General features: G+C 46.3%; 1 protein-coding gene across 2 annotated transcripts; it reads right to left on the reverse strand.

Annotated features, from left to right (window-relative positions):
• Window positions 1-1,724: 1,724 nt before the first annotated feature.
• On the reverse strand, window positions 1,725-22,218 carry gsk3bb (glycogen synthase kinase 3 beta, genome duplicate b). Of its 2 annotated transcripts, none has more exons than XM_076982464.1 (11): window positions 21,000-22,218; window positions 12,068-12,261; window positions 11,263-11,346; window positions 8,264-8,374; window positions 7,913-8,043; window positions 7,564-7,670; window positions 7,374-7,471; window positions 6,167-6,262; window positions 5,756-5,942; window positions 5,419-5,517; window positions 1,725-5,307 (listed from the first exon to the last, which is right to left on the reverse strand). In XM_076982464.1, exons 1-11 carry the CDS (start codon window positions 21,085-21,087, stop codon window positions 5,237-5,239), a joined length of 1,266 nt encoding a protein of 421 aa, XP_076838579.1. In that variant the 5' UTR covers window positions 21,088-22,218; the 3' UTR covers window positions 1,725-5,236. The 2 variants fall into 2 exon arrangements, with proteins under 2 accessions (XP_076838579.1, XP_076838580.1); XM_076982465.1 differs by lacking the exon at window positions 21,000-22,218 and adding an exon at window positions 18,132-18,284.
• Between the last annotated feature and the right edge of the window lie 380 nt (window positions 22,219-22,598).

The following is a 22,598-nucleotide window of genomic DNA, read 5'->3' on the forward strand; positions in this document are numbered from 1 at the left end:
TTGGGATGTGGTTGGACTCGTGTTTCATCCCTTACCTACCCAAGAAACCTCACTGTGTCAACTACCTTACCGCCGACTCCCCTGACTTCTCCAAACTATATTTCTGTACAGATCAAGGTCATCCATTTGTGTTCAAAGGAATGTTTAACTCCTAGAAACTTCAAAAAACGTCTGTCCAGAAGAGGGCACCATCAGCCTTTGCTAAATAGCCAAGCCTTAATGGAGAAAAGACATTTTGGGGGATTTTCAAGCATGTACAAATTTGTTTTAGAATTTTGAAAATGTTATGAAACGGCATTTAACCACTCTTAAGACAATAAAGATGAAATATGTAAAACATAAAAAGCAAGTACACTTAAATGTTGAAGCTCATCACTAATGACTATATGGACCAGCTCATTGGCAAATTAATGCCACATATAAACCGGTTACCCATAATGATGAGGGCCAGCACATATGCACTAGGACAGCTCCCATTGGACATCGTCATTCCTGTGGAGTGTGGCTCATTTAAAGTGGATTTGGGAAGCCAAGGTGATCTCAGCAGTGCAATCAGTAAGTCCAAAGGATGCAGGTTATTTTATTTTATTTTTTGAAGACATCGTGTTTACAATAGTCATACCCATCAAAAAATAGCTGCTGTCAGTTGGGAAAATGGTGACCATGCACTCTAGCAGAAGGCAGCCATAATTTTCAAATCAATTACAGCGTCAAAGGGGCAGAGCAGCTGCTGTTGCCAGGTTTGTATTTGACCCGTTTCCACCAAAGTTACTGTAAGGTTCCCCAAGGGTTTTTGTCTTGATCACTTCTTTGGAAGTCTTATGACGGCTGTATTAAGCTTAAGTAGAGAATGTTAAAGCTCGAATTAGGTAAGCTCTTAGTCTAAGCCAGGCCTAAGTTGTTCTACTGTTTAAGTAATTTAAAGTTAAAAAGTGAAATGGGGTTTCTATTAGTAGGAAAGTCCTATATTCGGTTGGCATCCTGCTGTGAACTTGCTCAGACAGGCGAGACACGTCGGCCCTACTATAGTGCTGTACTATAGAGCTATACTGCTTGATCCGGTAAACTGTAGTGTCATGTAAACTTGATTCGTCTTGTCTAATGTCATTTAGTCACTAGTGTAAAAAATGACTGCAAAATTATGAATCCTATCATGACTGACTGAAGTCATAGTGTGAATCGGATTACAACTACACTCGAAAAAGAGAAGCCATTAGACAGAAAGGTTGGGAATCTGTTATGCAGCCCATCACCAAGTGTGAGGAATTCCCACATGCTGATGGACAGCTCCACCAGACTATCAAGGTTTTTGGTTCACAAAGGCATGTAGAGTCAGATCATGTACTGAACTACTGATTCACAATTGCAACGGCTTATACACAAGCTTATAGACCTCAAAATATTTATAACTTTCCCAATACATAATACTTACTCGTACTGTCATGGCCTTTGAAATCAAGCTCCGATTTCTGTTAATCTCCAGTCAAGGACCTGAAGCAGGCGCCTGATTCAGTGTGAAGGTCAGCGGGTTCAGCCGTTGCACCAGCCTCATCCTAATTCTGGTGGTGGTAGAATTATCGTCCATTCATATCTTCTATTCATATAACTGGTTTTCACAACCTCCATTTAATCTCATGTTCCACCATTAAAACAGAATAACTGATATATCGCATACATTGAAACTGAAAAATGTGACCAGAAAATGGGGCAAAAGGAGATTTAGCTGTTTTCAGGCTAACCTAAACTTTATTCAATGCAAATTACAGTACCGGGGTAACTACTCTTCTGAAATACCAATTTTACACAGAACAGAACAGAACATTTTAACAGAACATTATTTACAGGGAGACGTTTAGCATAAGAATCACAAGAGGGAAAACAAAGTTTCAAATGAAATTACATCTCTATATAATTTCAACAGGCATTCAAGTAATAATGTGATAGTTGTCTGTAGTTATAAAGTCTCAACAGCTACACACAAGTGTATGTTCATATATGCAGCAACCGTCTTTCATTTATTTTATTTTTTTAAAGCATTTTCACTGAACCTGTGTGATTGTGCAGGTAATTAATTTAGACAAAAAGTTATTTAAAATGGGATCTGGATAGTCGTTTTGGAAGTGACATGTCTATGGCTGTAAATTGTACAGGCAGAAAGCATTTACATACTCTAAAATGCATCATTACTGATATTTATTATGTACTTAATGCTACGTGACATGTCTCCCATCGAGTGCTGCTGAAAGCGTACGTTTTACAGAAAAAAAAATCCCACTTGTGTAATACTTATTGCCATAGTTGATTAAGTAATACTGCAGAGAGTGACATCATATTCTTTTAACAGTAAGCGGGTAAAAAGAATAACAGCAGACACCAAAAATAACTGTAATAACAGTTCTTTTTAAAAGACCCTACACATGTGCACCCTTAAAATAGAGACAGGCGATTACGGCTCAAAGGGTGAGACCAAGGGGCTGAAAGGAGAGAGCCGTTCTGTGCACACTGCCATCAAGTCTCTCATTACAGATAAAAGTACACGGAGAGCAAAGGGACTAAACATAACAGCACCATTAGAGAAGAAAAAACAAATAAAAACAAAAACAACCAAACACTGCTCGGCTGAACGTCTTTTCCTTTGGTCTAGGAATTTGTAGTTACCAAGATTAGTACAGACAGGTCAGAACATGATCCTAGACGTAATCACCTTTTTCCCCTTTTCAACAAAAGTAAAACAGTTAAAGATCCGGAGAGAATTACCACCGAGTTCACAAGTTAACGGCGGCCACGCGTGTTGAATAAAATAAAATGTCCGTTCGTGGTTTTTAGGGCTTTTCATGAACTGAGAGTTAAGTGTATTAAACTCAAACTACTAATGCCCTTCACATCCCAATGAGATCGATCATAAAGTGTGAACTATGAAACAGGCTTTGGGCTCAGCTTAAGACAACCAAGCAGTAGTCACGTTACATTTAACGGCCGTGTAATAACCCCCGGCCCCGTGATGCTTGGGAACACATACTTCCAAAACTCAAACATAAAAATAAAAAAAACTAAAATAAACAAATTAAAATGTAAAAAGCCACAAGCAGCAGGATGAGGACTGGAACAGCCAGGAGAGGCTGAGGAAGAGAGGAGGAGGAGATCTGGGAACTGTGGTCTTTCAACAGCACTCCAGGGAGGTCCATGGCTCTAAGGTGAAGTTACTCATTCACACTAATCTGAGGTCAGTTTCACCCTTTCAGGATCTCAACCCTGGTCTCAGATTAGCAACCCAGGGCTCCACGTAGTCGTCGATGTTACACTAATAGATGGCTGGTTTCATTTTCCCCCGCAACCCTGAATCTTAGGAGGTCCAACGGGCGTGTCCACATGGCACATAGTTACTGCCACTACAATCGGTTGCATGGCACAAGCTCAGTGATGCTGATTCACAACCATCTCATTACAGAAATCTCCCAGACCCGTCGACGGGCATCACAGAAAAGCGCTCTTGGATCAGCAGGGATGGCCAAGTTCTGCAAAGACCGGCGGAGGTATTTCACAAAGCTGTTGTTTTGATTCAGTGGCGTGATTTGAGTTAGCTGGACAACTGCTCAGATAAAACCTGGAGACCCTGTATATCTTGAACACGAACATGAGCAAAACGTGAAGCAAGTTGGTGAAGATACCACTATAACTCAGCACGGCAGCTTTATAAACTACCCCCCTCTCCGCCCACAATATGTACTGACCCCAGTGACCCACACTGAGAATCCCCCCCCCCCCCTCCCAGAGTTCTGAGCGCAGCCTGTGGACCTTCCTCAGACACGTCCTACACAGACACACGCGCTGCCATTGGCCATTTTGGACTTTCTGGCTGGGGAGGAGGCTTCTCTGCGGTTCTGGATGGAGGGGCTCTAACCCTGCCCTCCCCCTGGTGTTTGCATTGGAACTTTGTTCATTGCAGCATTCTGCTTATTTGACACCCTAAAAGGTCTGAAAATTTAAATACAGTAGGCATACATGTTTTCATGAACGCGCACAGACAGGCACACATGCGCGCTCACACACACACACACACACACACACACACACACACACACACAACAAGGATCCGCCGTATGCACAGTCAGTACATACAAACCACACAGTAAACTAGATGGGAAGACTAGCACACGGAGGGGAAGTGAGAACAGAGGTATACTCCTTCAAAACATAAAAAATGGAAGAAGTAAAAAAAAAAAAGAGCATAGAGTATATAAAGCAGCAGAGCATCCATGCCGAGCATACGTACACATCAACCCAACAATACCATGAAAGAGGCAACATTACACACATGATATTTCACAGGAACCCAATATATAGCCCACAAAAGCCTCGGAAATCTGCTCTCGCCCATTCAACGCGTTCTAGGTTTAAGTAGCCCTTTTAGACTGGTCTGGGATCAGGGACCCAAGCCAAATCATAACCTTCACCATTACGACGGTCACACTGCTTAAAACTGGCAACACGCGTCTACAACTCGGATCAGTCGTCGTGTCCCTTCTTGTCCTCGGTCCCAAGTCTCGCACGCTTTCTCAGAGATGCTTCAGCGCATACTAGTTACAGGTCTCAGGTCAGCGGCAAAACAAAATACTCATGGGCAGACAGAGAGGCCAGCGAGCTCGGTTCCACCACACTGACCCTCAACGCCGTTTCTGTCTAGGACCAGAGACTGGCAAGTTTGCCACACACTCCTACTTTGTTCTCCTGGGCCCTGGGTCAAAGGTCACAAGGTTGGGGCCAAGGTGCAGAGATCTGCATTCGGTATGATTACAAGAAAGGTTGCAACCAAGGCTACTGTGAACCAATTACCCTTAAAACAGAAAATAAAAACAATTGAAGGAGACACATGAAAAGCATATCTGTAGGTCTATATATCTGTATCTCTATATAAGCACACGTATATATTATCATCAAACTTCTCGTCATTTCCTCTCCTCCCCAAGCCAAGAACAGAGGAGAGGCTTTTAAGGACATCCTTAATGTCTTTTAGTATAAATAAATAAAAACAAAAACAAAAAACAAAATAAACTAATGGGGGTTGGGGGAAGAGAAAGTAAAAATTCAGTTGGTTCGTCTGTGTCTCGTCGTGAGCATTTTTTTTTCTTTTTTCCCCCCTCTTTCATCTTTAGTAGCCCCGCCCCCAACCTGGGGGGAGTGGGCGTGGTTTATGAGCAGCATCATGGGGTTGGCCTGTTGAGTGGTTGGGTGGTGCTCAGGTAGAGGGGTTGGGGGCGGAGGCAGAGGCGGCATTGGTGGCTGGGCCACGTTCTCCACTGCTGATGTCTAAGACGGGGAGAGAGAGAGAGAGAGAGAGAGAGAGAGAGAGAGAGAGATGAAGGTAAAGCTACGTTTGTGCTGGACTGCTAAGAGTGGTGTTTGCAGGTGAGTGCTAACCTGCAGTAGAGGAGGTGCAGGAAGGAGGGGAGGCTCCTGATTGGCTACGGGCGTGGGCGGGAATGAGTACTGACGCCAGTGAGGGGTTGCTGGACAACTCTTAAACCAGAGCAAAGAAGAAGAAGCCATTACTACACACTGCACCATTTAATCCACTCGGTCAATGAAAAGGCCTGCGTGGTATGCTAAACCAGGTCTAGAATAATAAAGATATACTATGGACATGGGTGTGGTCAAAGCTTTTAGTTTGGTACAGGTCTGTGTGAATGTGAGGGCGGGTCTTAAACGTGTGTGTGTGTGTGTGTGCGTGCGCGCGCGCGTGTGTGTGTGTGTGTACCCTGAGTGGTGAAGTTGAAGAGGGGGGGTCTCTCTCTGCCGTTCGGGAGCTTGAGGGCGGGCGTGCGGAGCTCGTCGAAGAAGGCGTGTGCGCAGGCTTCCAGCGGTGTGAGGCGTGCCGTGGGGGTGTACTCCAGCAACCGCGAGCACAACGCAATCGCCTCCGGGGGGGTCTTCGGACGGAAAACCTGACACGTGCGCACAGACCAGACGGGTGAGCACACATGCTGCATTGAGACCCTAGTGCCACAGGGGGGCGCTGTGACGTCTGCAGTGCAATTTCGATTTTAGGATTCAGGCCAGTAAAAACAACGGAATATGATCGCAGCAGAGATAGAGATAGAGAGAGAGAGAGAGAGAGAGAGATAGAGAGAGAGAGAGAACCTTTGTGTCAAATAAATAGCCAACTAACCTTAGTCCATGGGTGCGCTTTAATCTGTGGAAATTTGAACTCCGTGTAGTTAGGGTTCATCTCACGGATCTGCTCGCGTGTGGGGGTCCCAAGAACCTACACAGAGATGAACCAGGGGCCAAGTCAACATCTCAGACTCCATTTAACTCCTGGTGAACCCTTGGGCTGGCTGGGTCATGAGATAGAAAGGTACTGAATGAAATTTTCCTGCACTAAAATTAATTCCTGATTTTTTCACATGTGGGAACAATACTCTATAATTAACCTTACAAAATACATTTGGAAAATGTAATGCAAATTAAGTTTTGTATTATTAGAGTGAACTTTGTATGTGCAAAAAATAATACCCAAGACAATATACAGCAATCAAACAGTTTCTTTTAAATATCTTTAATGGACTAAAGTGGACTTTTTTTTTTTACACACAATTGTGTCTTTTTACACAGTTATGTCTTTCAATCTGGCTGTATCATTTAACAGCACGAGAAAATGCAGCAGCTAATATTCGTCTTATAGCACTGGCCTGTTGGAGGGCAGCTTGTGTCTATGTTTATCGTAGTCTATGTACTGGACCAAATTCATCACTGTTGCTATTTTGGTTTCAGCCAACATACACTCTGACATACATGCTGCTTTACTTCACTCCACGTCTGATTCTCCGGTCCGTTTCCATCACGGCGTCCACATGGCCCTTCAGTGCCGCGTGTGCTAGGACACTATGCACCATGTGTAGTTTTGTTTCACTCTGTGGTGTTTGGTGTAACCCCCACATTCACCGTTAGCACCTGCTCTGTCCTTAATCCAAATGTGCCGTCATGCCTCATCGCCCCGTGTTGTGCTGTTGGGTCATTGATGACGCATCTTCCATTTTTAGCTCTGTGATTGACTCCATCTTACTGTGTTTTCTGATCAGACGACTTTGCGTAATGATTATCTGACTGGGGACTGGATGGTGTACTCAGCCCAAACGTCAAGAGCTTGTGGAAGTGCACACGTGCGTGCGTACTAATGTCTGTGTGTCATCTTAGCACGGTTACATCTGCCCTTAATAAATGACGCCAGCCATTGCAAGGATCCTTCCTCAACTACAGTGGTGCTCAGCAGTTAAATAACAAAAAAAAAAAAAAAAAAGTTACCAAAATGACACCCATACATAAGGCAAAGTATTCCATGCCAATACTTCCATGCCCCCCCACACAACACACACCTTGATGATTTCGACGAGCTGGTCCACGCCACTGTCCCCGGGGAAGATGGGCTGGCCCAGCAGGAGTTCTGCCAGAACGCAGCCCGCGGACCACACATCTATGGGGGGAGAGGGCGCAAGGCGGGCAGTGAGGCACAACAGCGCACGGGCCAGAGGGGCGGGTGAAGGGGCGTGTGGGGGTGTACGATACCTATGCTGGATGTGTAGTCCGTGGCTCCGAAGATGAGCTCGGGGGCCCGGTAGTACCGAGAGCAGATGTAGGAGACGTTGGGCTCGCCACGCACAAGCTGCTTGGCACTGCGGGGAAGAGGGAGGGAGCGATTAGCCTTCGGCATCATCAGCACCACCATTAGAGCGATGCTGCTGTTTGGCAGCTGCAGGGAACCAAACCCCGGCTGCGCTCCACGTGGCCTGGGCTGTTCTGGTAAAGGATTCCTTTGCAAACCAGCGGTGAGTCAGAGCTGCGGAACTTCCCAGGGCTATTCCAAGAGTGTCTCGCTCTCCCCCACACACACACACTCCCTCTCTCCCCCACACACCTGCCAAAGTCACAGAGCTTGAGCACGGCCGTCTCGGGGTCCAATAGCAGGTTCTGGGGCTTGATGTCCCGGTGGCAGATCCCAAATGAGTGGATGTATGCCAGACTCCGAAACAACTGGTACATGTACAGCTGAGGGGACACACACACACACACACACACACACACACACACACACACACACGGCTCGTCACTCATTTAAAAAGACCATTTACCACCATGTCTTAATGGCAAAAGTTTAATGCAGTTTGCTCTTCTGTATTCACATGGTAATATTTATCTGACGTCTTGGCTGTACTGATTTGAGCCCAACTGGGTTTGTCTTTTGGGTCACAAGGCGGAAGGCCTGTACCTTCACGTAGAGCATGGGGAGGATCTGTTTGGCCCGGCTGTAGTGTCGGGAAACCCGGTAAACCGTCTCTGGAACGTAGTCCAGCACCAGGTTCAGGTAGACCTCATCCTTCTGCAAATTGTGCGGAGAGCGAAACGTCACTCAGACATGGTTTTCCTCCAAAGGAGCAAGCAAATCAAGCGATCAAATGAAGTTCGGGCTTAAGAGAATGTAGAAACAGTGCTACACAGAGGATAAGCTTAATGATCTGTGCTTTCCCCAACAGACATCACTAATCAAACACAGGCAAGAGGCAAACAGTGATATGCTAATAATTTTTATTTTCAGACTTCACTGGAATGACTCACCAGAAGCGTATCATTTGCCACAGTACTAGTCTACCCTGAGGGATAGCGTGTATGCTTGTGGAGATGTACTTTTGTACAGTCAACTTATTTTTCTTTTTTACTTTTTATTTTTTTTGCTGTATCTTTACCCCACATTCTCTTTTTTGTGTGTTTGAAAAAATGCTCTCCTGTTGCAGCCCGGCCTCAAAAATAAACCCGCTGAAGATGATGAGTCACTTTCTGCCTCACAACAGCAGCCCTGCAATTACTCTCCTATTGGCTGAACGGTTTGCGGAGGGCAACATGATTGGTTTTCCTTAACGTTCTGCGCTGAATGCCACCATGCGATTGGCTGCAGAGGTGCAGATGCTTTGTGATTATCTGATGTCAGAGAAGCATCCACAGAGCGTGCCATCTACAGGAACACAAGCTTAGATTCTGTTGTGTGTGGATGCGTTTGGGTGCGCTGTGTGTGTGTGTGTGTGTGTGTGTGTGTGTGTATGCATATATTTTATTCTAGATAGGATAATGGGCATATTGGTCAAATGAAGAAATTAATCAGAAAGAAGCAGCTCAAGTGTAGGTGCTGGATAAGGGGTCTACACCTGAGAAGTGCAGACCTTTCTGCAGACACAAGAGAACCCTGTGTCCCCATAACCCATTTCATCTAAACACACCAGCTCACACTCTTGGCTTGAGTAGAGTTATCTTCACTCACTGATAACTCTACTCAACCCAAACGTCAAGAGCTTGTGGAAGTGCACACGTGCGTTCGTGTGTACTAATGTCTGTGTGTCATCTTAGCACGGTTACATAACACAGCTGACCCTTTATCTAGGTCAGGACATACTCCCATGGGTCAGCCACACCCACATCACCATGGGACAGAAGAGGCTGCAGACATGACAGCACGGAATTCTCTCACTATGTCTAGCTCTGTGTGTGTGTGTGTGTGTGTGTGTGTGAGTGTGTGTGTGAGTGAGTGAGTGAGAGAGAGACAGGCAGACACAGGATGCCGTCCTGTGTGTTAGAATTTTGTACCAGACAATTATAACTCCCAGAAGAAGTAAGGATGGTTAATAAACCACAAATTCCAATAAGTGCATTATTAAAATAAATAAATAAATAAAAACTATATTGTGGTGCTAAGAACATGTGCTAGCTGATTTTCTCCTGTAATATTTCAGAACAGTCTTGAGGAAATACACAGAGCCATGGACTTGATTAAAGTTCCCTGCGTGGTGTAGCGCGTCCATCATTAAAGGGTTTCCTGTTCCGCTCAGACACTCCTGCGCAACTCTTACGCCAACCGCACTCCCTCCTCTGATCGACTCCTCGCCCGCGGTGGACAAGAAAAAAGCCTCGATTGTGCGCGTGTACGTAAGAATAACTCTCTACGTCAGCGCTTTGAGTAATTCCACACCCACGCTCCTTTGGCCAGTGTTAATCGTAAAGCCCGCTCTATTTCCAGTTCATGATGTAAGGACTTTAGCTGTTGCACGGATTTGACCTCACGGCTGGTGAAGGCATGCGGCGAGCACCCAGCATCTAGCGGAGGTCCTTCTCCAGCAGACCCACGGCCAGCGTCTCACGGGAACGTTTGATGCCTCTCTGGTTCTACTTAGCTTTTTAGAACACAGGGCACCGTGGTTGTCCTTCCACACTCCTTATACAAATGACCCCAGGGGTGGGCTCTCCAACTATAGTTTGGGAGGTTATTTGTTCATTACGTAAATATACAACTAATCTCCGTTATCCACGGCTTATTTTTAATTCAGCAAAAATAAACTACCCATTTTATCAACAAGCTTGCATTACATCAGCAATTGTGTGAGTGTGTCAGAGCTACAAATTGATTCACACGACAGACATTCTACTATACAAAAAAACTATGAAATAATATAAAAACATTATTGTAAGATTATTTTTAAATGCATACTTGGAGTGACGCAAGTCTAAATAAAGTATATTTTAAAAGGTTGTACAACAAAATCAAAAAGAAAGTTAATGGATTATACACACAGAAAAGGGAAAAGGCTGGAAAGTGTTTGACCTTCCTTATAAAATAGCCCACATATTCATCAGCTATGGAGAACTATACAGCAGGTGAACCCAATAAACTGACAGGACTGTATATAGAATATGTAAAATGTAGAATAAATAAATGATATCCAGGTTAGGTTGTGCCTCCTTGCCTTTATATGAAGCACTATTATGGCACACATTATTACAACAGCAATGTTAAGGATGCCAAACGAATACTGAACTACAGGAACAAGCATGTTAGAGGTTACGATATTTACAGCATGCAGATGTTGTTTTTAGACGGATGAATATTCAGAAACATGTTTGTAAACACCAACAAGCATCTGAAGCCTATACAAAGGTATTCAGTCCTAGAACACAACCCTTTCAGTAAAAGCACAGTGTGGTCCCACGCAAAGAATTAGCCAATGTAAAATAACATCAAGGGATCTGCAGACAGATCCTTGTGTCAACAGGTTTCTATTCCAGTCCTGTAGAACTCTACCTCCGAGTCATAACTATGCTGCTTTAACCAAGGACTCCAACAGTACTAAGGGGAGAGGAGGGGAGGAGTTTAGAGGACAGGAGGGGAGGTGAAAAGGGGAGGGGTTTAGAGGACGGGAGGGGAGAGGACAGGGGGGGACTCACCTTGTCTCCACTGGAGTAGAAGAAGTAGCGCAAGCGCACAATGTTGCAGTGGTCCAACTTCCTCATGATCTGCAGCTCACGGTTCTGTATTGAGAATTCACAAAGAGTGAGACAGGCAGCGAGACAGGCAGCGAGACAGGCAGCGAGACAGGCAGCGAGACAGGCAGCGAGACAGGCAGCCAGACAGGCAGCCAGACAGGCAGCGAGACAGGCAGCGAGACAGGCAGCGAGACAGGCAGCCAGACAGGCAGCCAGACAGGCAGCCAGACAGGCAGCCAGACAGGCAGCCAGACAGGCAGCCAGACAGGCAGCCAGACAGGCAGCCAGACAGGCAGCCAGACAGGCAGCCAGACAGGCAGCCAGACAGAAAGTTTTTAACTAAACTATGCCGATTCTTGACAAGCCACTGAATCAATCTGAAAGCACCTCAGCATGTACAAACATATTTCTATTCTTTACCATCATAATGCACTCTAAACATGGGCAGATTTGTGTGTCGTACAGACTCCGTACACAACGGGCACAATTACAACGGCCGGAACGCGCCAAGCCTTGCGTGGACATGGTGTAATTTAGGCAATCATCTGAAGGCTGACGTAGATCTGAACATGCGATGATGATACGGACACCAATATATCATCAGAGCGAACCAGCTGATCCTGTTGAAACCTGAACAGCTGAAATGGGGCCCACGAACGATCAAAACTGATCAAAATTGCTGACAAAATTTAAAAGGGCTCTTCTTACGTCTTCCGTAGCTGGTGAACATGGTGTTTCGTGCACACACAGGCTCCTCTATGCTCACCTTGAACCTCTTGTCCTGCAGGACCTTTTTGATGGCCACCAGTTCTCCGGTGTCGCAGAGCTTGGCCTGGTAGACCACGCCAAACGAGCCATTTCCGATAACCTTGGTGTCCGTGTAGCTGACCTCCTGAGGCCGGTCTGGGCCCTGCCCCGGGGTGGCCCCCACAGTCGTCACCTTGCTGCCGTCTTTATCCCCTGTGAAAAGGGGGGGGGGGGGGGGGGGGGGGGGGGGGGGGGGAGAAAGTCAGACCACAACCAGGGAAATTCAGTAACATAAGGCAGAGCATGACATCCAACCAGCAGCATTCAGCATGTCAAAAGGTCAAGGTCGCATCGCACATCACAACGGCTGCAAGTTTTTGGTTGACAGCATTCTCAGGCGGGAAAGAAAACCACCACCCACCCGGGCCAAACCCCCACACAGTCCAAACTCCCACCCTGACCAAACCCCCCACCCTTCACTACACCACCGCGACGCCTAGATCTACACCACCGCGACGCCTAGATCTACACCACCGCGACACCTAGATCTACACCACCGCGACACCTAGATCTACACCACCGTGACACCTAGATCTACACCACCTAGATCTACACCACCGTGACACCTAGATCTACACCACCGTGACACCTAGATCTACACCACCGTGACACCTACACCTCCTCAGGTGAACGGAGCTCCTCTACGGTCACCTTTTCTGCCTTCCACCCGACAGCTCCTCAGACCGAGACAAACGATCTCTGCTCAGCTGTTCTGAGGTTGGTTACACTAGATGTAGTCCAAATAAAATGTAAAAATACAAAACATGGTTTAAATGCATGAACAGAAATTTACAACAACTAAAAGTACAACAGTGACATAAATCATTAATTACTGGATTACAACAGCTAATCAGAACAGAGAGGTCTTCACCTGCTCTGCAGCAACTCTCCATCGTTAAGAACCCCCGGGAAGGCAACTCCAAAGCTTACGGGCTGTACTCAGAAAAGGCCAGACTCTACTACAGCATATTTCTGTTCACAGATCAGAAACATCCATGAGAATCAGTTCAGTGAAGTGCAATGTGACGACACCATAATCTACATTAAACACACCTAGAAGTTCCACAGATGCCTCCTAAAATGGACCTAATAGAAAAGAAGAAACAAGAGCCGCTCGCAAACCCAGCAGCTTCAGCGTCTACGCTACACACACTCCTACACTGTGGTTCTGCTGACACACAAAAGGAGCACATCAATATGGCAAAAATTAACACTTGAAGGTGGCAATTAACGAATTAGAGAAGTTTAGCGAACCAACTAAGGCCGCCATTAGGACACGAAAGCCGGAATTAGCGGATCCAGCGGTAAAAGAGCATCTGTCGTGCTACCCGGCAATCAAGACGTAAAAACTCAGACAAAAGAGCGCCTCTCCCTGGAGTGCTCACGGCTCGGTTTCCCCACTCGGCGGGCCCAGCAGAGAGCCTCGCCGGCTATGGCGCCGTGTGAACGATTGTTGTTAAGCGATGACGGATTTGACCGCCGCTCGCAAAACGATTTCGCGCCCAAGTCGGAAGTTCAATTAGACATCCTGGAGCCTTCGAGATGCAGAGAGGAAAGGAGAGAAGGGCACGATGAGAGAGATATGGCTCTCCTACACCCAGGATGAGTCGTATGAATGAGGCATAAGCCTGCAATCAAATATACCTACAATTAATGAATATATGGGCTTATTATACGAGGATCTGAAATAGGTCAACTCCACAGACAGCTCTTATGCAGTAGAAGGTAAAACAATACAACCACAGAGACAGGATAAAACAAACAAACATTTCACACATTTCAGAAATCAAACGTTCCATTAACATTACATTAAATTACCCGACTAAATGGAAACTTCTTCAAATTTTGTGTAAGGTTGGAGCAACAGAGCATTCAAGTCTGCAGCATTCAAGTCTGCAACCCCTTTTTGGGTTTTATCCTCGACTGCCTGTGCCATGACTCAGCAGGTTTTGTGGTAGGGAACAGCCAACGTGATTCTCCACGGCTGACAAAACAGCTCTTCTCCAAAATTAAACCTGATTAAAACGTTTGCAATGTGTGGGTAAGGAATTGTGTTTGTCACAACCACTGACATTCACTACTGCGTTCATCGTCATCAGGTCCAAATGCACCTGAAGACGCAGCAACTGGCCAAGTCCTGTGGCGTCCTGGCGGGACTGGGACCGACAAGACTTCTGGCTTTCAACGAGACAGCAATTTCCCCATCAGAAATGTCAGGATACGCAGTACTGCCGTACTTGCAGGGAGTCACAGTGCACCTTGTTCCTTTAGCGGGATGCCGGTTACGAAAGAACTACTGTAACAGACATTCGCAACCAGACTTTAGTAGCTGGCGCTCTTCGGCGTGTTGGAAGTAAAGGCCAGGATGGAGGATTGGGCAGAGGAAGAGAAGGGCTTTCCCCTTGTTTCTGCAATGCAGAGACTGAAATAACACAAGAAACACAAAAGAAACAGCTCGGTGGCTGTTGGACACGTCCTGATGGAGACTGCACCACTACTGCTGCTCAGGGCACCAAAGAAAAGCTTCCGGCTGCGGAGAAGCCCACCATAGGGTTTTTAGAGAAGGAAAAAATAAAAGCCCAGGCCAGATGGCACAGATCAGCGCAGCTGTCTGGCAAAACGCCGCAGCAGTAGCAAAGCAAGCTCAAGGCAGCTTTGAGATCAGTAACCCTCTGGTCCTCATATCTCTGGCTCTCTGGGAAGAAGACAATTCAGAGTAAATGTCAAACGTGTTGGTGGGAGACGGATGGAGTGGATGGAAACTGGAAAGCTAGAAGTGGCAAAAGCCAGCAGTATAAATGATCTTCAAAGCTGCCGTGTTCTGTTGTTTTCTTGGTGACCCAGTAAAACTACATGTTTTGCTGTTCTTGTGTAGCCTCCTTTTAGAGGTGCTGCAGTTGAGCAACACTGTAGGCCCGATTCCCTCAAAGGGCGTTTCGTTATCACTCGGGAGAACTCTTCTTCAGAGAGGGTCTTCGTTGTCATTATAATCTGATAAAAAGCGTGAGATCCGTATGTAGCATAGCAACAAGCACAGCATCGTTGATGGCTTTTAGTGAGGTTTTCTAACGTAATTTCACATGAAAGTGATTGGTTAAAACACAGAGAGAGAGACAGGGAGGGGGAGAAGGAGAGGGAGTGAGTGAGTGAGTGTGAGAGAGACACAGAGAGAGAGAGAAAGCTGAATATTTTGAACTGGTGCTGGTCAGAGATGGAAAGAGTGCGAGCTGGCTGCCTGTCCTGAAGGACTGGAATGGGTGTGTGTGTGAGAGAGAGAGAGAGAGACACACACACACACATTCTCGGACTTTTTCGTCCCTCCCGTCATTTGTCGCAGCTTCTTAGGAGGGCTGCTCACATGGAGAGAACGCTTCCGCTACACATTCCCCAGCAGTGACTCGCTCACACGCACGCATGCTTGTTTCAGGAAGGTAGGTCTGCACGCTACGTGGATCTAGTATCCCAACACCACGAAGAGGCTAACCGTCACCACCGCCGCCGTTTTATGGAAAAAGGGAAAGAAGTGGAAAAGTCAGTAAAAGTAAAGCCAGTAATGTAATGTAAGGGAAACACTGCCCATCCTATTTCTGGAATTGCATAAAACAAAAGTCCTTAAAACTTTCTTCAACTTTTCTTCATGACATCACTGCATACACTGTTGACCATTTCGGCTGAGTAAATTTCAACTCTTACGGCCTGTAAAATTCATAATTCATGCGGTCATCCTACTTTGGGACGCATGGAAAATACCGCACTGCAGGAAAGTTTGTGAGGTTGCGATACCCGGCATGAAGAACCAAGTAGAGCCTCCAAGACCCCCTCCTCCCTCCCACCCTGGCCCAGACAGACCCCTGCTTCCTCACAGGAAATGCACCACTGGCGGGAGAGGAAGTCCAGTACGCCTTTGAAGCCAACTCCTGAAAACCTGAAGGAGTGAACTGATGGAGCAGTGAGTCCAGGTCACATTCCTGTGCAGTACACACTAGGGTTTGTACGAAATGGCAAAAAGAAACTCCAATGATGGCTCTATGCACTGCAAATGTGCATACTGGAAGTACACTGTTGGAACAAGTGACGTGATTAGTAGATGATGGCCATATTTGCTCTGACCAAATTCAAGCATGTCCGTTCAATCGCATGAATGGCAGCATGAATGGTGATTCGTTTGCATACTGCAGACCTGGACGATATCGGTACCGTGACAAAGAGAGGCGGACGATGTATTGTGCGCTCCTGGTATCTTGGCATTCCCCGGCATTCTGGGAAAACAAAGCTTACAGGGGGTTACGATGTGTGGGAGTGTATTACTGCGGGATTCCGGCAGAAATGCGTTGCTAGTGAGAAGTTTCTCACACGTGCAAATGTATTTTCACGTTCTTGCTCATCTGATACAGAAATACGTTTTTTCATTACATCCGCTTTTTATTTGAAACATGACAGACACCCTACCTGACCTCAGACCACATATTAATCATATACAGTAACTCTACCTCAACAGCGATATGACTACGCACCAGCTGCACATGCAGCAGACTGTGTTTAGCATCATTCATCAACAAACATCTCGTGAGAGTGACACACTAGAGGAGAACGCCACTCCCAGGTATCATCCTAGAATCATCTACACAACCGGCTGAAGCAGGGGTCACCTGTACAATCAGCACATGAGGTCACACTGTTTACCAGGTGCTTCAGCCTCTCATTAGTGATCCATAACAGGATAATGGTTTAAACTGGGGATGTCACGATAATGGGTCAAATGTACTCTGATGTGGGTCTTTTTCTTGTTCTTCTCACGATCAAGGGTCCGGAGTTAATTTTGTTTTCCACTCACACATCAAAGACATTCCGTTCTTCCAAAACACTGACACATACTCACACGACCATTTGGGGTATTGAAGATGCATTATGCTTATTCATGGATACAACACAAGGTTGAGTCATATACACCTGCGGCCTGAATCACAGGAAGCACATGTATGTACAGGCGTGCACTGCTTGCTATGTGTCTCAATTTTGACAGCTACCGTAATGGGCGGTACGGTCTAACGCACATTCAGTAAGATGCCTGTTCAGACCAGCACGAAAAGGAGACTTTTCAGTCTGATATTTTGAATGAAACAAAACTAGAAAACAAAAATACCTCCATTATTGAAAAACCAGAACTATTCATGTGCTGTTCACACTTAAATAACTCGTGTTGATGACAGACAGTTGCTGTAATTGGTACAATGCGTCAGCAGTGACCAGTACAGGCAGCAAAGCAAACAGCCTTTAAACCTTACTCCTAATTCTCACTACCACATTATCTTTCCCGCTATACTCGTTATTGTATTGATCCAGGGGAAAAAAACTGAAACATTTCTTTATCTGTTAAAAAAAATTTGGCCCGAATGCTCAGCCCAAAACCGAGCGTGTCATTTTGGGGCAATTTAGTCAAAAATGTTTGGCAAATAAGTAAAACAAAAGGTTTTATTTCAAGCTCTGATAGCAGTGTGGTCAAACAATTCCTTGTTTAAAGGTACAGGACGCACTGAGTTTCGGTGAGTCTCTGGTGGGGGAGGGACAGGGCTCGGACAAAGTGCACCGAGCATCTGTTCAGGCCAAAGACATGTGATGGGGTCAGAGTACACACACCCACACAATAAATGGCAGGCCGAGACACACACACTGCTTACACATCCACAGTGTAGCATTTTAAATGAGTCACGCATGGCAGTTTCTAGAGTTCTCACTCCTTTTTCCTGGTACCGAGACATTTGCAACAGGAGAGATCGAGTCGTGGTACACGTGCGCTCACACACACACACACACACACACACACACACACACACAGAGGATTCAACCTCTCAACGTCTCTCTGAGGTCCAGAAGACGAACAAATAATGAGACAAACTGAGACTTTCAAAACTACTGAAAAAAAAAAACTCTCAAAGTATGAACAAAGACAAGTTCTTCTTTATATATGTTCTGTTCAAGCTGTAGCACATTAAAAAGCATCATTATTCAAACGAACAACTTACCTCTCGTGCATATATATAAAGGCATTGCAAGCCCGAAGAGCTAGTGACAAAATCCTCTAATTAACCCAGGATATTCCACAGAGAGACATGTGTAGAGAGAAACTTGTTATCCAGGACAGAAACTCGCATACAAGATCCGAGCAGGCACGTCTGAGGTAGTTTGGGGAGGGGAAGATGACGTGAGAAGCAGGTGTGCCACGCCCCTCTGCCCAGGACACACCCCTCTGCCTAGGACACACCCAGCTCAAGAACGCCGACCTATTCAGCTAATGAGGGGAAGGTTAAAGTCTGATGGGACACCAAGAGAGAGTGAGAGCAGAATGAAGCAGATAGAAAGCACTAGTTTCCCCAATCAATCCACGGATCGAAAGCATATTACCACAGACTTTTCAAACGCTTAGTAATGTCGATCTCTCCGTTCTGTTCCACCTCAAGGTTTCCTAGTACAATTTGAAAGCTTATTGGTTTTCTTCTTTCAACACACTGCTGCTATGGAAATATCGCCGTGAGTCTCACTTCCCTGTCCTGGAACAGCAACTCTAATCTGAACGGGAGGGCTCGCGGACGTTTTCCCCACCCGCCCGATTTACAGCCCTTTACCACCACCGAGCGTGTGTCGACGGTCCTGACGATGAAGTCTGACGAAACGCCTCTGTACAGCCGCCCAGAGCGCCCTCACCCGTACCCAGAGAATCAACTTCCGTTACCTAATAAAGCACATTCCAGCCCATCACCATTTTGTCAGGCCCTCTGGCCCTTTCTGTGTAGCACCATCACACGTGTGTGGACACAGGTGAGGCACAGGATATTTCCCATCAATCCTGGAACCTGTTGCGAGCCTGTTTCTTCCTTGAAAGCGATCCACAAGAATAATTGGGCTGTTAAAACTACTTTGGGGCCTCACCAAGTTGCTTAACAAATTTTAATATTAAATTGAGAATTTAAAATTCTCTGGTGACCCTATAAGTGGAGGAGAAATGGTTATTATATAGTACAATAACAGCAATAAGATATTAACTAACATAAGCATGAGCCCCTTGGCAAGACATGTGAATTAATCTATATCCCTGTTACAGGAGGTCATTTGGAGTTACTTGGTTATTAGAACTGCTAAATAAAAGGACATCATGCTGTCGTTAGTTTCTGGCTACCTTTTTAGGCAATATCCTCAAAGAGGTCACTGATCTGCTGACCATCTGAGCCTGCTGACCCTCAGCACTGTGTCAGAGGAAGCCTGAGCCGTCACACAGATCTGTGGGCTTTCAGCACGAGGCCAAAGCATGTGCATGGGTCCCTGGTGCACCAGTCCTCCAACAGAACCCCCCAGTGCATCGGGGCCGAGGTCCAGGTCCACTGGGGTTGCGTATTAAGCTTGGTCTGGGGCATATAATGAGTATAGAGTACATTTAAATGAAGGCCGAGGATTGGCTTTGTGTTGACAGCAAATGTGGTTGTTATAAGCTGTTGGGTCGAATGTGCAGAGTTGTGAATTTGACTGAAGTCTTAGTGAAAGTGATGTAGCCAGATTTCTGATGAAAATCTGACCTAAGACTACTTATAAGGAAACTGATGAGAAACATGATGCATACACATGCGCGCGCGCGCACACACACACACACACACACACTCCACACCAGAACTCTGTATCTGTAAGAGCACACAACTTCATTCCTTCTTCATGTTGACCAACTACGATCACAAAAAGCCCACCCCCAAATTACAATACACCTGTTTCTATTCCTCAGATGTGTTAAGACCTTGATTAAGTGTACCGGGTGTGTTAGATTAGGATTGGACTATGTGCGAGTTCATTTCGAAGACCAGACCCCTGTGTTAACGTGACAATCAAATAACTTGAAGTGGAAACACACTTCTTCACATACCTCCTCTGCTCTGCCAAGTATGTTCGTAATAGGGCACTAGGAAGGGATCAGGGGGCCAATTGGGACAGAGGCCAGGGTAAGTGACTCAGAGAGTGGTGCGATCTGCCCTTCCTAGAGTGCATGATGGGGAGCTTGACATCATTAGGGCAGGAAATGACTGATCCAGTGGGGCTGTGTCAGGGAACAGGGTGCTAATTATCCCCCCCAAAAAGGTGAGACTATAGGCTGCAGAAAACATATGTTACATAATCCATCATATACAGCCAGGTATGGACATGAGAGAGAGAGAGAGAGAGAGAGAGAGAGAGAGCGCAAGACAGGGAAATGGGGAAAACAGTCACTATGTATAATACTTATACAAAACATATACTAACTGGACTGACAAATGTCAGGACATTTTTGGCACATTTCATTCTCCCGTTCGCTCTTCCTTGCCCAGTTCCCTCTGGAATGCAAGATCAAGGATTTTGACATCACTAATCTAAACTACGGCAGTAATTATGCTGTATGGTAGGGTCCATCAGTCCACAGCCAACCCTGCTCCCACAGAGCAACTGGACACCTGCCATGAACGGGAGCTCGGGCAGTTCAAACCCACCCTTTCTGCACTGCTGTGGCTAGCGGATCATAACCGAACCGAACCGTACTGGCTGGACGCACACGTCTCTCTTGCCAGCAGCACTATTGCACAGCAAGTTTTCTGCTTAGGAAGGACTGGACAATGCGTTTTTAAAGCACCCGTGGTGAAAAGACGGACGGAAAAATACCCAAGCCCGCATCTTTGAGAACCCACTTCCGTTTCTAGCTACATCGGGTATAATTGGGGAAAGTGTGACTCGGCAGATCGCCCAATTACAGACATGTTACAGTGCACTTAACGTAACATTTGCATCCTGATCGGGTTGTCTTCACGCGAACACCCACACATCAAAAGACGAGAGTCTTATTAACTCAACAAAACGTGGAATACGTCTAATGTACTTACGGCTGACTTTCACGTTGCCGAAGGCGGAGGGCTGCGGTGCGGGTTTGCAGCTCTCCGCAAAGGAGGTGGTCCTGGGCCGGCCCGACATTTCTGGGATCTCTCTCCTGGGTTTCGGCAGTTGGCTGCCCGTGTGCACTTCCCCACCGAGTCCCCGTTCACTGTGTATCGATAACACACTCGCTCTTTTACCACTAAACACACCGACGTGAGCTCCACGCTGCCCTTGTTGGGAATTCTGTGGTGGTCAGCTAAATCCCTCCGTCTGTGGTGGGCAAAACTAATTTACTCGACCGCCCTAAGCGTGTGGGTCCCTTTAAATAACTGTATAATGTCCAGTGGACGGTGTTGAACCCTCAGTGGATAAACAAGAAAAAAATAATTACGCGTTCTTGACCAACATAAAAAAAACCGCCTTGTCCGTATTAGCTAGTCAGCTAACTAGCAGGAGAAAGCTAATCTAGAGACAGGCTAGCTAACAGCTATATGCGTTTAAAGCGTTAACATTAGCCAGGCAGACAGACCCAGGAGGAAGAAACAGACTCCAACTAGCTACCTAAACCGTGCTGCATTAACTAGAGCTAGCCAGACTGTCCTCACAGACCTAGCCAGACCGTCCTAACACAGACCTAGCCAGACCGTCCACACAGACCTAGCCAGACCGTCCACACAGACCTAGCCAGACCGTCCTCACACAGCTAGCCAGACCGTCCTCACACAGCCCTAGCCAGACCGTCCTCACACAGCCCTAGCCAGACCGTCCTCACACAGCCCTAGCCAGACCGTCCTCACACAGCTAGCCAGCTAGCTCGCTGTGCTAACACGGAGAGACTCCATGCTCCAGTCACTTGCCATGGCGGATTCGACTTGCCCAACATTCAAAACGGATAATTTTTAGTTTTTAAAAAAATGTAGAAAATATCAGCCCTGGAATAAAAACTGTTCGCACAAGAACTCCAGCTTCACAGCCGCATAAACACGGGAACGTCGTTACTGATCAAGTCCCTCTGAGGTCTAAAGCCGGACCGATGAACACCTCGGGAACCGTCCGCTGAACCAGGCCAACCGCCGTGGGTTCTGTGCGCGAGCTCGTTCCTTCTCCTCTCCGACTCGCTCGTGCGTTTTTTTTACGAGAAATATAACGTCATTTACTTAGAAGTACGAGTTCGTCATACAGAAAGCGCCCTTACGCAAAAAGAAGACCGTTACGAGAATCGGAACATGGTGAACGCGCACAGTGACGTGCCGCAGTTGCGTAAACCGATCTGCCGCGAATCCTTGGGAAAATGGGTGGAGACACTGCGGGCCAATGGGCGTCTGGAGTGGTAAAAGGAGGATAAAACTCGACCTCTAGTGTTCAGGCGGCGAGAGACGTGGTGTTGCGACAATGTCTAAGAAACGTTATTCAGCACTTCTTGTGCTGCCTTTCCTGAAGCTTCAGAAGTGTGACAGCTATATATTGTTTTGAGTAGCGTATACAGCATTTACATTTACATTTACGACATTTAGCAGACGCTCTTATCCAGAGCGACTTACAATGTGCTTTGCATCTGATCATAGATTTCATCCTAGGAAATAGTACGGATAGGCCAGAATTCAAGA

The sequence above is a fragment of the Brachyhypopomus gauderio genome, chromosome 20 (assembly GCF_052324685.1).
Source record: "Brachyhypopomus gauderio isolate BG-103 chromosome 20, BGAUD_0.2, whole genome shotgun sequence".
Lineage (NCBI taxonomy): Eukaryota > Metazoa > Chordata > Actinopteri > Gymnotiformes > Hypopomidae > Brachyhypopomus > Brachyhypopomus gauderio.

What these genes read in the sequence shown, in the direction of transcription:
- gsk3bb (XM_076982464.1), bottom strand. Translation starts at nt 21,087, where the DNA reads ATGTCGGGCCGGCCCAGGACCACCTCCTTTGCGGAGAGCTGCAAACCC. An exon ending in CGGCAACGTGAAAGTCAGCC is followed by an intron (nt 12,262 to 20,999) that starts GTAAGTACATTA and finishes CCCTTTTCACAG; the next exon opens with GGGATAAAGACGGCAGCAAG. An exon ending in TCTACTCCAGTGGAGACAAG is followed by an intron (nt 8,375 to 11,262) that starts GTGAGTCCCCCC and finishes CACAATTTGCAG; the next exon opens with AAGGATGAGGTCTACCTGAA.